The sequence below is a fragment of the Athene cunicularia genome (assembly GCF_003259725.1).
Source record: "Athene cunicularia isolate RWA chromosome 1 unlocalized genomic scaffold, athCun1 chr1_part1, whole genome shotgun sequence".
Classification (NCBI taxonomy): domain Eukaryota; kingdom Metazoa; phylum Chordata; class Aves; order Strigiformes; family Strigidae; genus Athene; species Athene cunicularia.
The window spans coordinates 19,309,236-19,325,088 of record NW_020799091.1 but is presented as its reverse complement, the minus strand read 5'-3'; the positions used below and the strand labels follow the sequence as shown (position 1 = coordinate 19,325,088).

Below are 15,853 nucleotides of genomic sequence, written 5' to 3'. Positions count from 1 at the left end.
CTCTGGATTTCTTGTCCGTTGTCCATGGTAGGTATCTATTTCTTGTATAGGTTGGTCTGGAGTTCCTCTGTGGAAGAACTGGCACTGGTAATTAGTCTGCTGCACATTGCATGCTGTTGCTGATGGGGCAGCTCTTAATGACGTCTGCAGAGCTTCTTAATTTAGCAAGTCTAGGGTTGAGTGTCTACCTCTGGGCCAAGGTTCCTGCTGGGGTGCCTGGGGATCACTGTGCTGGTAGGGGGCTGAGCACTATGAGAGTTTTATTACAAAGCATTTCTCTAAGCCAATACAACATTATGTCAATTGGTAGTATTTTTCAATCTGACCCATAAATAAATGTCTTATTATTGGCACCATTAAATTTAATATTCTGTCTCCTAAAATCAAATTAACAGAACTTGAAAAAAGAACTGAAGCTATTAGTTATATTCAGACAGCAAGATAAACCACAGTTATGGAAAAAGAAGGGCTTGTACTCACCACACCATCACTGCTGTGTAGTTTGATATCCATCTGGGAAAGAGCTTCAATGTTCCCAGCTTGTGCTTTGATATTAATTCCTCGTGGTGCATCCATGCTCAATGATCGAGTCGGTGATTCCAGCCTGAAAGCAGGAGCAGGAAATCTGACAGTAGCACATCCTCATCTATACCTTTATTTTTTTGAAAAATAAGTAAACTTTGAACAAGCACTTGAAAGATGTCACCTGAAGTTGTATAAAAGATGCAGCTTCTTTTTTCTTCAGGCAGACTTAAAAAAGGAGGTAGCTATGTAAAACCACCAAAGTATCACAAATGAAAAATATAGATGAATTAATTATAAAAACACGAGGTATTATTTCAGAGATAACTTCAGGATTTTTAAGTATAATGGTTATTTCTTCTTTAAAACTGAAACCCATTTTACATTATTTAGTTTGAATTTATGTTCATTATTGACATAATAAGATATCAAAATTAATACAATTAGTGCAGTTTGGAAGCTTTTTAATCAACAAAAGTTTTGACACTGATATCAGTTGGACCAGGATTTTACTCAGTGTGTGTGAATGTGTGTGTTGTTTGATAGCATCTGAAACTTAAAACCCAGTAACTTCATTTGAAATAAAAAATATGCAATATAATAGAAAGTTGCAAACCCTACAGTGCCACAAGATGGCAGGAAGGTACTGTATTAGCTGAGTAATCACCTCGTCAGGTCAGCTGTGCAGGATTAACGATTTTTATTTTCCAAAGAGATAAGGCTTTGTTTCTTCAGAATTTTGGTATCATTTCCGTGATAAGTAGCAGGGATAAAAGTACTAATTAAAAATCATGAAAAGAAAAAGCCCAAGCTCAGCAACAAGCTAGTAATTATATTGCTTCTTTTGACCATTACCTAGAACTGCTTTGTCTGGAGGCCCTGGGAACATTGCAGGATCAGAGCTGATACCTACTGGCTTTTGTTCCTGAATATTGGTTCATCCTTCCTGACGACACCAGCCTGAATTTTACACTATCAGCCAACATTAAGCAGGTGAATATTAAGGCTAGGAAAAATGAATCAACCAGTGGTCTCAGTTTACTTTACAGTCATGTTACCTTTTCTATTCTGTACATTCCCTGGACACATATAAAATAATGTGGGCAACATCAATAATGTGGAACTCAAAACATGCATCTCCATTCCGAAGTCTACATGTGCTTACCCACCATGTATCTGGAAATACAGAGGGGGGGGTGTGTGTGCACACGTGTATGCACATGCACTCCCAGCAGATGCTGTGTTGGCTCCGTGCGTGCTCAACAACTGCCAGCCTGGATGAGTGGAGGGCGTCCTGCGCCCCAGCAGGTCCTTTACCAGGTATGCATCAGGTAGTGAGTCTAGATGCTGACTGCCAATCAGATGGTAAAGGAATGAAACAATTTATCACACAATCCTGATGTAGCTGTCTGATGGATTTAATTTACTCAGGCTGCTTCAGTTCTTGCTTTTTTTGCAGTTACTTCATGAAAACTAGAATTTGAAAAAAGTCAGTTTGGGCTTGTGAGAAACTTCAGTTGTATCTTAGAATTCTGAAGAAGCTAAATCCAGCTGGTATCTTAAACTCATGATATCTGAGCACAAGACAAGCACAGACACTGACACTTCATTTTTTATTCCTAAACTCAGGCAATATTGGCTAATCACTGCTGGCCAGAGGTAGCAGAATATTCTATCTTCCTTGGTTCTCAAAGCTCCCTTCCAACCAAAACCTTTCTATGACTATATTTCTATGATCTTCCTCTCTCTGACATCTCCTGGGTTAGTCACCTTCAATTAGTTTAAATTCCAGATTGATAATTTAAATACCTAACAGTGGATAACTGCATCAAGGTTCCATATTGGGACCATTACCGTAAAATAGTTTGATGCCTTATTCCATGACTCTCAGACGGCACAAACTTCTGTCATGATCATGCTGAGTACAAGGGCACGAGTACAAGTACATTCTGCATCAGACATCCAATATAGTATTAGTAATCTTTCTTAAGCAATGTTTGTGATTTAACAACTTTTCCATGACTTAATGCTTTAGATTATTAGATTTATACTTATATGAAATGGGAAATCAGTTTTTCCCTGAGCGATTTACATGGGAGGTCTGCTTCATGGGAGTATTTTCTGATGTACATTTACATATATTATAGAATGAAAAATTAAAGTGTCAAGGTAGTTGAATATAACTGTTGCTGTAGTTTGTTTTAGCAAAAAGTTATAAACATTGAAATATCTCATGTTTTTTGTAAAGCATTTCTCCTAAGTAAGTAATCTATACAGAGGCATAAATTTTTATTTTTAAACTCTAGTGAATATTAAAAGAAGGCAGGCTGGGACACATTTTTGAAGAGCTTATCAGACCTGGAGTTTGAAAAGCAATGAAACACTGGAGAAATATTTCTTAATTTCTACCAAAATTAATGCTGGCAAGGAGCCTACAGACTTCGGAAGCATTTGCAGATTTATGATGTGACTTACATATAATTTAACTTACATGGCAAAATTACATTTGCTGTATTAATTACACTCCTAAATTTTTGTTTCTAAATGCTGTTTATAGAGGTCCTATTTCTAGATTAACGAAGGGTGGATTCACCTAATTAAGTCATTGGAGCTTCTTGGCAATGGAAACCGCAGTGAAGTTTAAGCAGTGATTTTTAAAGCCTTCTGGAACTATTCTGTGTGAGATTTTAGCAAAGGCAACATTCAGTAACACTAATGATGTATTTCTTCACACAGCATTCAAAGGTTCAGTGTCTCAAGTCCAAGTGCACTAAAAGTAAAGTACCTAGTGTAGAAATGATGTGACTGAGTTGAACCTTGACCTTGACTGTCCTTTCTCAGTCCCCATTTGGTCCTGAAGACTTACGACTTCCTCAGCCTCTTAGACATTGACCTTAAAGTCTCCTAAATTATTCAGTAGTTCCAGCCCTGAGGCACTTCCAGTTTGTTGCTGGTGGGCAGGTTTGGACTCCTCCTATATGGTTAAGGGTCTAGGGACCACAGAACTGCCTTAGCAGAAAACCTGAGTGATAAAGATACTTGTATGAACTTAGGGTGTCTCAGAAAGATATGAGTAGAGCACTGCAATTGTCAACACTGGTGGTATTTTAAAGAGACATTTATAAAGCAAAATGGGCTTTTTTAAATCAGTGACCAGTGGATCTACTTAAATCAGATGATGGGAAGAAGTTGCTCTGCACTGCAAACAATTTGGGTCAGTCAGAAGATACAAGACTGTGTGAAAATAATGGCTGATAATAAAGTTTCAAGATCTAGTCCCTACGCAATAAAAGGAGGACAAGACTGGGCTGGGTTGAGCAAAACATTTATGTGCATCCCTTAAAAGTCTTGCCAAAACAAGAATTCAGTTTGCTTGCAACTGTTGGAGGCTGCTTGGAGACTGAGAGGACAGAAATTTATTGTCTTAGAATTTTTGGTCATTTTACAGCGTTTGTTTGAATTTGGGCACTAAAATGATGAAGTAATATATTGTTACTAGTCACTTTATCTTTTTTTAAAATTACAGGCACATAAATTACATTTAACAGAATGAAGATCTTCATCATCTAGAGGAATTAATCTATGTAATGTGCTGTCCTAAATGAGGTATCTGTCACAGCGTGTATCTCATTTGGGAAGATGGATTCTCCACTTACAAGTAACTTCTAGGTACTGTGGTAGCTGCCAGGGGTCTATTAGACAGTGATGTGGTGCAATAGGAATTGATTGGGACAGGACATTTGATGCCAAGGACCTGACACCCCCATTATATCTGTCCGGAGGAGTACTCTGGACTTGTTGATGCCTGACACTGAAGACTGGATGCCCAGACAGGTTGGAGCACATCAGGCATTCTCCATGGCTTTCAGGTTAATTTAATCCAAATGTCATCCTGTTCATATACCCCAAACAGTTCCACAGTAAGAACCAAGATGTGGGAAGCTCAGGCATTTGGGAGATTTCCCTCAAAACCACATTCCTAATCTGAATTAAAACACTCACATAGACATATCCATGGAACATGAAGCAATGGAAACGATACCTAGGCCCAAGGTATTCTGGCTTGTTTCCTTCACCTCGACCTCTGCAGTCAGCTGGAGGTTTGTTGGCAAAGCACAGGGAAAGTGCACAGTGTCAGCTAATGAAAGGCAGGGAAGGGTGAGGGAGTAAGTGGTGCCTGGTAATGTATCATAGCGCTCTCATCTGCTGGATGTTGGTCCTCCAGTTGTCCATTGAAACTAAAGCAACTGATTACAAGGAAGATAATATTTCTGTTGCTGTCTTCTTACTTGTAGGTAAGATAGTTCCAGAAGTCGACTATACTGTCTTGGCTAGTTGCCATGGAAATTTGGTACTGAGGTGTGTGGAATAATTTATGAAGGAATGTGTGAGGGAACCTGGACAGCATCCAGGCTCTGTATCTGAAACCATCCCAACAACCTAAAGGCTTGGAGATTCCCAACTTTTCCTATAAGCATGTTTCTAACTCGTGGAGATACCAAATCACCAGAAATTGCTCAGCTGGCTGTTCAGGGAGGATGTGAGGGGAGTGACAGCCTGCTGCAGTTGTGGTAAAGAAGCAGCTGATAGTGCCTGTGCCTGCTGCAGGAATATCGATCTATTCTTTCATCCTGTTCTGGCAGGAGATAGAAGGATCTTTGCTGATCTTTTAAGTACCACAATGCATTAGAAAGCTAGTTTTAGTTCTGCAGAAAGAGCACCATGGTCTTCTGGAGGCCAAGCTTCGTACCGCAATGTGTGGTTGCTTGACTCTTAGAGCAGGACGGAGGAACAAGCAGGACAGAGGAACCAGCTTGCTCTTGTGAATTTGCAGAACAGTTTCCATCTGGCCACTTTTTGTCCTTTCCATCTTATGAGTCAGCATGTCTCCTGAATTCAATGGGGACAGAATTCCTCAGTATGACTTCAGATAAAAGTTCCCCACATGAATACACAGCACCTACCTAGGGAAGATGAGGGTTACTGTAAGTGGACTGGAGAGGTAGATGAACGCTGCCTCTAAAATTGCAGTGCACCCAACAACTGGTGTGCCCATACAAATTTTTTTTTTTTTTTTTTTTTTCTTCCTTTGCTTTTTGGTTAAAATAGCCTGATCAATTTTACCATACAGAGAAGATTTTATGAAATATAAACCTGGCACTAAAGTGTATAGTGTTATTAAGTATTTGAGTTAAATATGTTATTGTATCAGTAAAAGAGAAACACCTATGTATTTTAGCCCCAACTCAGCTTTAATTAAAAAAAAAAAAAAGGCCCCTTGTACACAAAAGAAAATAAAATGTCAAATATACTGGACTTGATTTGTTTTACTTTATATCAGATTATTTCACAGCAGTATGTTTGGTTAGATCACTAAGAAGATATTGGTCTGGTGTTCACCTATATGGTGTGAGTTTTTTTGTGAAGCCCTTTTAAACACTGAAGCAACATGAGGTGGGTCCAGGCAGAACCTAAATGCTGGCTAGTTCATAATGCCTTTTCATTAAAAGTTTTTCACAAAGCTTTCTGGTATTGATTTTTATGAGAGTTCATAAAATACACTAATCCACCACTTCCACTTCTCTAATATGCTCAGTCTTCCTCCTGTAGTGCTTTAGTATAAAATAAAAGGATCAATGCAAAAGGGGCCAAATAGATATATTTCTATTAAGGTTTGGTTTAAGAAGAAAGTCATATGAGGAGGCAGAAGACAGTGAAAGATCCTATGCCCTTTCTTTCTGCTGTTTAGTCTTTGTAGGACTGAAGATGCTGCTTCACATTTGCTCCTAGGCATTGAAATGGGAGCATGCATGGGAAATACAGTATTAGAGAAAAGATTGAAGAATATGAAGAAACAAGAGGAGATAGAGCAAATGTAACTCAGAAGAGCCGGAGCTGGAGTAATGGTACTTGCTCCACTGGTACGTATTTGCATATTGTTGTTTTTTCCCTTGAAATTCCATAAAGATGATAAAATCAAACCTGATGACCTCATAAGGATGTCTCCTACCCTTCTTTTCTGAGCACACAGCTGTTTGACCCACTTCTCACTAAATAGTCTCTATGACTTCTCAGAGTCAGAAAACACTTTAAAAAAATGAAGTGCTTTGACTAAACTGTTCCAAGGCCAAATAAAGCCATTAGTGAGTTCAATAATGTTTCCAGTTATGGAACTGAAGATCTGATCCTGCAAGTCTGCATTCCTGTGAAAGTAAGAACCGTACAACTCTGCCTGTGCATGTGTACTTCCAAGACTAGGCTCATCTTTTTCTGAGAGTATGTATATATATAACTTTTAATTCCTACTTTATTTTCACAGAATCATAGAACAGATTGGGTTGGAAGGGACTTTTAAAAGTCATCTAGTTCAACCCATCCACAATAAGCAGGGACATCTTCAACTAGATCAGGTTACTCAGCTCCATCCAACCTGACCTTGAATGTTTCCAGGGATGGGGCATCTACCACCTCTTTGGGCAACCTGTTCCAGTGTTTCACTACACTCACTGTAAAAAATTTCTTCCTTATAACTAGTCCAAGTCTACCATCTTTTAGTTTAAAAGCATTGCCCCTTGTCCTATTGCAACAGGCCCTGCTAAAGGGTTTGTCTCCATATTTCTTTATAAACCCCTTTTAAGTACTGGAAGACTGCAGTAAGGTCTCCCTGAAGACTTCTCTGCCTCAGGCTGGAAAATCCCAACTCTCTCAGCCTGTGTTCATAGGAGAGGTGCTCCATCCCCTGATCATTTTTGTGGTCCTCCTCTGGACCTGCTCCAACAGGTCCATGTCCTTCTTATGTTGGGGGCCCAGAGCTGGACACAGCACTGCAGGAGGGGTCTCACCAGAGCAGAGTAGAGGAGGAGAATCACCTCCCTTGACCTGCTGGCCACACTTCTCTTGATGCAGCCCAGAATATCGCAGATGCAGCCCAGCTTTCTGGGCTGTGAACACACATTGATGGCTCACAGTCCATTTTTTATCTACCAGTAGCCCCAAGTCCTTCTCTGCAGGGCTGCTCTCTATCCCTTCATCCCCCAGCCTGTATTGATACTGGGGGTTGTCCTGACACTCAGGTGCAAGTCCTTGCACTTGTCTTTGTTGAACCTCATGAGGTTCACATGGGCTCACTTCTTAAGCTTGTCCAGATCCCTCTGGATGGTGTCCTCTCCCTCAGGCATGTCCAACTGCACCACTCAGCTGACTTAGTGTCACCTGCAAACTTGCTGAGGGTGCACTCGATCCCACTGTCTATGACACTGATGATTAAACAGCACTGGTCCCAGTACAGACCCCTGAGGGACACCACTTGTCACCAATCTCCATTAAGCCATCCATTAAGCCATCGACCACTATCCTTTGGATGCAACCATCCAACCAATTCCTCATCCACCAAACAGTCCACCCATCAAATCCAAATCTCTTCAATTTATAGAAAAGGATGTTGTGGAGGAACATGTCAAAGGCCTTACAGAAGTCCAGATAGACAACATCTGTAACTCTTCCCTTGTCCACTGATGTAGTCACTCCATCATAGAAGGCCACCAGGCTGGTCAGGCAGGACTTGCCCTTGGTGAAGCCATGCTGGCTGTCTTGAATCACCTCCATGTGCCTTAGCATAGCTTCTAGGAGGATCTGTTCCATGATTTTCCCAGGCACAGAGGAGAGGCTGACAGGTCAGTAGTTCCCAGGATCCGCCTTTCTACCCTTTTAAAAAATGGGTGCTATGTTTCCCTTTTTCCAGTCACCAGGGGCTTCATCTGACTGCCATGACTTTTCAAATACTATGGAGACTGGCTTGGCAACTACATCAGCCAATTCCCTCAGGACTCCAGGATGCACCTTATCAGGTACCATAGAGTTATGTATGCTCAGGTTTCTTTTCTTGAGAGAAACAAGAAGAATTAGGAGGAAAATGACTATAGGTCTTATTACAGTCTGTAAAAATGCAGAAGCACTGAGGTTGACTAGGGGACAGGCTGTGAAAATAGGGCATAGAGCATCAGATGCTGTTGGCACATAACCAGAACATCTTTTTCACACTGTTAAGTAAGGAAGAAACCCTCATATGCCTCTGGTGTGCAGAAAGGAGTCTTGCAATGAATGCTTGCCCTTGAGTTCAGGTCTAACTCTGGAAAGGTGAAAGGGGAACAAATTAAATTAGGCAGTGATTGGAGGTTGTGGAGCAGAGGAGGAATAGAATAGGTAAGAAATGAAGGAAAAAAAACCAACAAAACATGAGGAAAACAGGGGGGGAAAGGAGAATCTTTAACCTGTCAAGGAACTAATGTCTTGAAAGTAAAAAAAGCAACCTAGAGGATTCTGTGGGCTTAATTGGCCTTGGTTCTCTGTAGGTGTCTGCTTTCAGCCCTGCTTTTTGAATGTATGTTAACCTTTAAAAGGTAATAGGAGTATATTGGCTTTTTGATTAGTCTGAAAGCAGTCCAGTTCACTGGCAGTGCAGCTAGACATTGCGAGAGTAAATTATGCACTAGTTACACAGGAAAAAGAGTGTCAGCATTTATTTGTGGTCCAATATACAGATTTTCAAACCATATTCTCTCTTTATGACAAAGCTGGATTCTTGTTGACACAAGCTGAGCAAAACTAAGCTGGAGTTGTAGAGGTGGATAGCGAGCAGCAGGCACACATTAATGCTGGCTGCCAACTCCTACCCATATTCACTTATCTCCCAGCAGCTTGCTGTTTTGAGGTCAGGCAAGTGGGGAGGGTGATCAGGATGTAGCAAGAGTGTGATTACCCAAAGCTATGGATCTTGGTGTTCTGCCTTGTGGCTTTTGGTTGTTTGCCAGCAGGTCCAAAGGCAAAGAAGGACAAAACAACAAGACTGAGATCTCAGACTCAGTATATGCCTCATTTCTGTTTTGTTTTGTAAAATTACTTTCTTTGGAATGGCTCCTAAAATTACATCTTCTTGCAAACGGGAAAGATGAATTTCACAGCATGTTCTAACAACCATGTATATCTTAAGGACATGGATGTATTAGTATTCAGCAGTAAACTCTGATAGCTCTTACTGAATGTCAAAAAATACGAAATACTAATAACTCATTAAATCTTTTTCCCTGATCAGTTTCTGCACAGTAATGGAAACATAGCAGTTACTTAGTCAAGCCCTGGCACAAAATTCTGATTTGACATAACTTCTTTCAAAGGCTGACTGATTTTTCTTTCTAAAGTGTCACATTTTGCATCACACATATTGAATTTCTTCATTTAAAGGTAGAATAATTGCCTCTTATCTGGATGATGCTGTCTTCCATACCTGATACTCTAACTCTGAGCCTCACTGAGTTAAACTAAATGAACTATAATGAAAAAAAAATTTGACTGAAAAACAGCATCTATTTTCCCCTGTCAAGTCCATTAGTTGGTCAATGGTTATATTACATCATCCCAATTTCTGTAGCTTAGTTCAAAGAAACCGTTTTCCAAGGGTTATTGTTCCTGGGAGCTGCTTGTATTAGGACACATATTCTGTTTCAGTAAGACTAATGTCAATATCTACAGCTCCCTTACACCAAATCCCAAGTTAGTCTATTATTTACACCAAAATAAAATGTAAAGTGCTTATCAGTATGTTTTTAATAATCAAAAGTAAATAACAATTATTTAAAATTAAAAACCACCCCTTTTTTGCAATTTCTTCCAAGTGCATCTGGCTATTTCACTGCAGACAAATTTACAGGAAATCTTATAGTAGCACAAGATACAGCTTAATAATATTAGAACTCTACTTTCAAAAGTATGCCATGGCTAATACCTCTCCAAAATAAGCGGGGTTTTTTGCCAGTAATAAAAAAGATCACCAGCGTCTTGTGAAAATACAGAAAAGGAGTCTGATAATATCAGAATAAAATAAATAGGGTACAACTGAACTCAGAGAAACATACTATGAGGGTGTCTGTTTAGAGGGAAGTGTACATACATAAGAACTACATTAAAGAAAAATTATTTGGCTGGAATGAAGCAGCTGTACATAAAGCACTTATTTTTCTCGTAATTCTGAAATGTAAAAAAAAAATTCAGTGACACTATGTTGCAATTTAGAGACTAATGATTTGATTTTAAAAGTCACTTTTTTCTTGACTCTCTTCTGCTTATTGCTTAAATGAATTAATGAAAATGTTACTTTGGAAGGGCTATCATTTTTTCTCCAATCACTTCGGAAAGTCTCAAAATGTGCTAACAGTTTGTAACATCTCCAACATCTAAAAAATAGTCACAAATGCACTGAAACATCCCAAATACTTATATATCAGCACAGCTACTATGAAATAATTACACAAGGATGTAGTAAGCTCTGCTTTTTCTGGTAGCCTTTCATGAGACAGTAATGCTCCTGACATTTAATGACAGTCCTAATGTGTGAAGCGCTAGCAGTTGTTACAAGAGGGCTACTAATAGCATGACAGGACCTTTGTATGGTGTGTATAATATTGCTGCAGGATTCTTCCTTTAAAAAAAAAAATTCCTTTTGGAAAATAAAAGTAAGATTAAGTAAATTATTTTTGTCTGATATTAACAAGGTGTAAAGTGTTAATGATGTATGGTTACTGAGCTTAAAAAATAACTCTCAAATCTGTAATGGATTCTGTATGAAGCTGCTATTACCCTTATAGCTAGATTTTTTGGAGGGCACAAACTTTATTATGTTCCCCTCCCAGATGTCTGTGTTGGTAAGGGCTAGGAGCACTTCACTACTCGACTACTTCAGGGTTGTTCTGGAGGGGCAAAGACGACCACCGAACCACTTTCATATTTCCCTTTCTGCCAACTTTCGGAAGGAGCTGTCATCATACGTGACACAGCTCAGTTTATTGTGCTTGGCTGGAATGAAGGGGAGTCACAGTGAAATGATAAAATCCCACTGATACCAACAGAGTCAGTGTTTAATGAAGAGCCACTTGGTGGTGGAATGGAGAAATCAAGAAGTCAGATCACAAATACTCACTAGGCTCAACTAAGCATAGCTCACCTATAGAGACGGCATTTTCTAAAGCTAAAACAATCTTACAGTGACCTTATAGAATCTTGAGCTGCTGCAGTAATAGATTCTTAGACTCTTTGTGTGGTTTACATTAGAGAATCATTGGATAGAAATAAAATCATAATTAATCAGATTCTATGGATAAATCCATTTGTCCATAGGTAAATTTATCAATTAATCCATGTTTAATCCTATATTTAAATTATTTTGTCCATGGACTTACTACAATCTTACAACTCAAACAGCTTGGATATGGGTCAAGTCTATTACTTGCTCTGTTGCTGAATCAGGGTGCCTAAATTTTAAGTATTGCAACATCAGAGCTGAATGACCCAAGAAACCAAACTGGACTGTGTTCCTCTAATGACTTATTTGTTAAGAACTCCATGATAGAAAAGCACAAGCAATACAAGGTTTTAATCTTCTCTTGTGCTTCAGTCTGTGGTCAATCTGATGATCCAAGATTAAAAGAACAGAGAGATTGTGCTGGTTTACTCATACAAATTTCTAGATTTGCAAGCTTTAAGAAAGAATTAAATTACAGGAAGACATTGGAGATGAGTGGTGCACAGCAGTATAGAAAATCAGAAAAAAACTCAGAACAAAAATTGCTGGAGTCAATGGAATAACTGTAGAAGATAAGTATACATGTAAATACAAGCATGGGAGGCTGATGCACAATCATTAAGATTAGTATAAAAAAAAGAAGTCTGAATTTGATGCAGAAGATATGCAGAACTTTTGAAGAAAGAAAAGATTCAGGGAATTGACAGCAATGAACATTTAGAACTGTATTTTGAAATTCTCAGTCTTCAATGAATATAAAACAGCTATGGATTTTGACCAATTTAGACAGAAATGATACTTCTTTTCGGTAAATATGATGGTATCATGACTTTCCTGAAATGATAAAGTTCAAGCATGACCAGGGCCTCTAAGCTAATTATTATTAGCTTGGAAGGACTCATTACCTTGTGACTGGTATCAAACAAGAGCCAGTAATTGGCAGCATTTGCTAATCCTGATAACAAGGTTATATAAACTATGATTAATAATTTAGATGAATTTATGGAATACAAGGTTACAAGTGGAAAAGCTTTAGCCTAGGATTTTAACATCTCCCCTCAGGACAGGGTGTTGCCTTTTTTCTTATGATGAATTTTCATTTATTCAGAGCTTAACCAAACATGGCATAGTCAATAAGTGTGTGATTCCTGTAGAAAATGTAGTTGCCTATAGTAAGGAGTATAGGTGATTCCACCTGCACCCTTCAAAATGAATAAACAGGCACTGCTAGGGAATCATTATTCTGATCTATTTTTAGATGTCTCTGTTAGGATAAAATGTAACATGCCCTAACAGTACCTGTTGCCTTCCGCCAAGAGGTGATGAGATTTGATGTAGATAGCTACACTCTAGATGTTTAAATGCGTTGAATCAATTCCACCTGAACTATCTGTCCTAGCAGTTGTAAACCCCATGCTCCAGGTATATTTCTGAATATTTCTGAAAATGCATCTGTGTGGGTGGTTTTCGGGAGGATGCCATCTCACTTCAGAGAATGAATGTTTCTGCTTGCAGAGAGGGGAGTTTTCAATTTGATGAGCATCTGAGATGCATCTGCTTATTTGGGCACACAGAGGTCCTCCAGGTTTCAACTGTGTTGTATGAATGCGGCCCGAATATGTACGAGCTGAATGGTAACCAAAAGTGTGTGTTGAATTATCAGTTGAATCACATGCATGAACAATAAAGAAATAATTTAGGAACAGATGAAAGTGTTACACAGATACAGATGAGGGCTTTTTGTTTGTTTTTGTTTTTTAACCCTATTCCATATGTATAGGAGATGTGGTTGATTTTAAAATAAACAAGTCTATTGGTTTTTTTTTTTCAGCTTGTCATGCTAAAAATGATCAGGGATAAAGGGAAGACCCCTGACCCACTTTTGGGTGGCATTCTCAAATGCTGGGAGTATTTGCTGCTCTTGAAGATGTCTGTTCTTCAGCATATTTTCCTTTCCTTTAAATAAAACATTTCTCATAGTAGTATTATTTCTTGAAATAGTCTGTATTCCAAATTTCCTCCATATTTATGTTCTAAATCTGAAATGAGTGGCAACAGACGATTCAGTAAAGCTCACTGCAAGGTCCTGCACATGGGTTGGGGCAATCCCAAGCACAAACACAGGCTGGGCAGAGGATGGATTGAGAACAGCCCTGAAGAGAGGGACTTGGGTGTGTTGCTTGACAAGAAGCTCAAAATGACTCATTAATGTATGTCTGCAGCCTGAAAAGCCTACTGTATCCTAGGCTGCATCAAGAGAAGTGTGACCAGTAGATCAAGGGAGGTGATTCTCCCCCTCTACTCTGCTTTTGTGAGACCCCACCTGCAGTGCTATGCTCAGCTCTGGGGCCCTCAACATGAGAAGGACATGGACCTGTTGGAGTGAATCCAGAGGAGGGCCATGAAGATGACTGGAAGGCTGGAGCACCTCTCCTATGAAGAGAGGCTGAGAGTTGGGGTTGTTCAGTCTGGAAAAGACTCTGGGGAGACCTTATAGCAGCCTTCCAGTACCTAAAGGGGGCCTACAGGAAAGATGGGGATGGACTCTTATCAGGGAGTGTAGGGATAAGAGGAGTAATGGTTTTACACTGAAAGAAGGTAGATTTAGATTAGATATTAGGAAGAAATTCTTTACTGTGAGAATAGTACTGAAACAGGTTGCCCAGAGAAGCTGTGGCTGCCCCCTCCCTGGCAGTGCTCAAGGCCAGGTTGGACGGGGCTTTGAGCAACCTGGGCTAGTGGAAGGTGTCCCTGCCCATGGCAGGGGGGGTGGAACCAGATGATCTTTAAGGTTCCTTCCAACTCAAACTGTTCTATGATTCTACGATTCAGTTATGATATTCTGGATTCAAGGGAATTCTTTGGCATAAGCAGGCACTGTTTATGTTTTAGGGTGATCTCTGTGCACAAGCACAATTACAAAGCCAGATTTGAATAACAGATGGTTCCAGTTCCCAAGGTTTTGGTTAACAGAACTTATTTTATGTAAGCAATATAAAAGAAATGTTCAAAGTTCTAGGACAAATGCACTTACACATTCTTCTATAAAGAGAATAAAACAGTGCCCAGGTTTAATGGTACTTTGAAAAGACTGCAAAAGCAATTTAAAACAACATATATAATCTATTAAAAAACATATCAGATATGATTAGTACAGTCTACATAGTACATTACTACTATGTTTACTAGTTCTCCAGCCATCTTAAATATTGAGGTGTTTTTGCCTGTTTGTCCACTGTCACTCAATGCAGAGTTGTTGAAAGAGTGAAGTTGTTGAAGACTAAAGATCAGAATGGAGATATGATTAAAATAGAAGCTTCTCTCAAGACTGACAGTTGTGATAAAGAGTGGTAAGCAGAGCTAATTCAAAAAAGGTCTCTGTGATGACCTCAATTTTATGATGTGCTGACTCTCCAGGTAATTAAAAACGGCCAAGGCCCCACTGAATGTGATTGAATCTGGCACATCACAGATGCTTCCAGCATGGCTATCTTTTTCAAATGACTTATATTATGAAATAACTTATTGTATTATCAAATTTTACTCTTGTATAGTAACACTATTTGCATCACTGTTGTAAAAAAGTCTGGCTTGTATTTTCATAATTAGTATTTTCATAGAATTATCTTCCAGGTTTAAATTTGTCATGCCTTTATTTTATATATCTCGAGCAAATTTTTCTTTAATATGCAGAAGCACGGAAAGGTTTCAAATAACTGGAATTCCTCAGTACATGCTGTTCATTGTGTCAATTTTTCTGCATCAAAAGAGACACTCAAGTGAAGAGGGCTTTGCTGGCAAGCAGGTCATACCCCTCCTCTCTTGTGATTCATTAGTACAGTGGTTGAATGTGCCACACTCTCATCACATACCTCACAACTGCACACACAGGATGAGGGAGAGGGGAAAAGAGCATGAGTAGTGATGGTGTACATGTACAATGTATCTGGGAAGAATTACTGTTATCAGGAAATGCTTCCCTTTCTTCTTCCAGGGTTTGCCACATGCCCATCCCATTGCATGCCTCCCCTCCAGCTCTTTTGATACATGTGCAGACAGGCATGTAGGTGAAAGATTATGTAAGGGATGCTCTACCCAGCTCAATATTACATCTTACACCTGTGACAGCACAATCACAGACTTACAAATAGAATTTCAGGTGGTCATCTGCAAGGTGTCTATAACCATGACAATCATTAATGAAGTTTTCACGGTAGCTTGCACTCTGGTGGAGTATGCTGCAATCACTGATGACAA

At 39.3% G+C, this 15,853-nt stretch overlaps 1 protein-coding gene across 13 annotated transcripts in view; it reads right to left on the bottom strand.

Moving 5' to 3' along the window:
* The window catches only part of SGCG (sarcoglycan gamma), a 149,160-nt gene that overhangs the window by 4,692 nt on the left and 128,615 nt on the right, over positions 1-15,853 (bottom strand). For all 13 annotated transcript variants that reach the window (XM_026860385.1, XM_026860403.1, XM_026860354.1 and 10 more), the window contains one exon: positions 481-604. In XM_026860385.1, the coding sequence (XP_026716186.1) occupies positions 481-604 (124 nt within the window). The remainder of the gene's footprint in view (positions 1-480; positions 605-15,853) is intronic.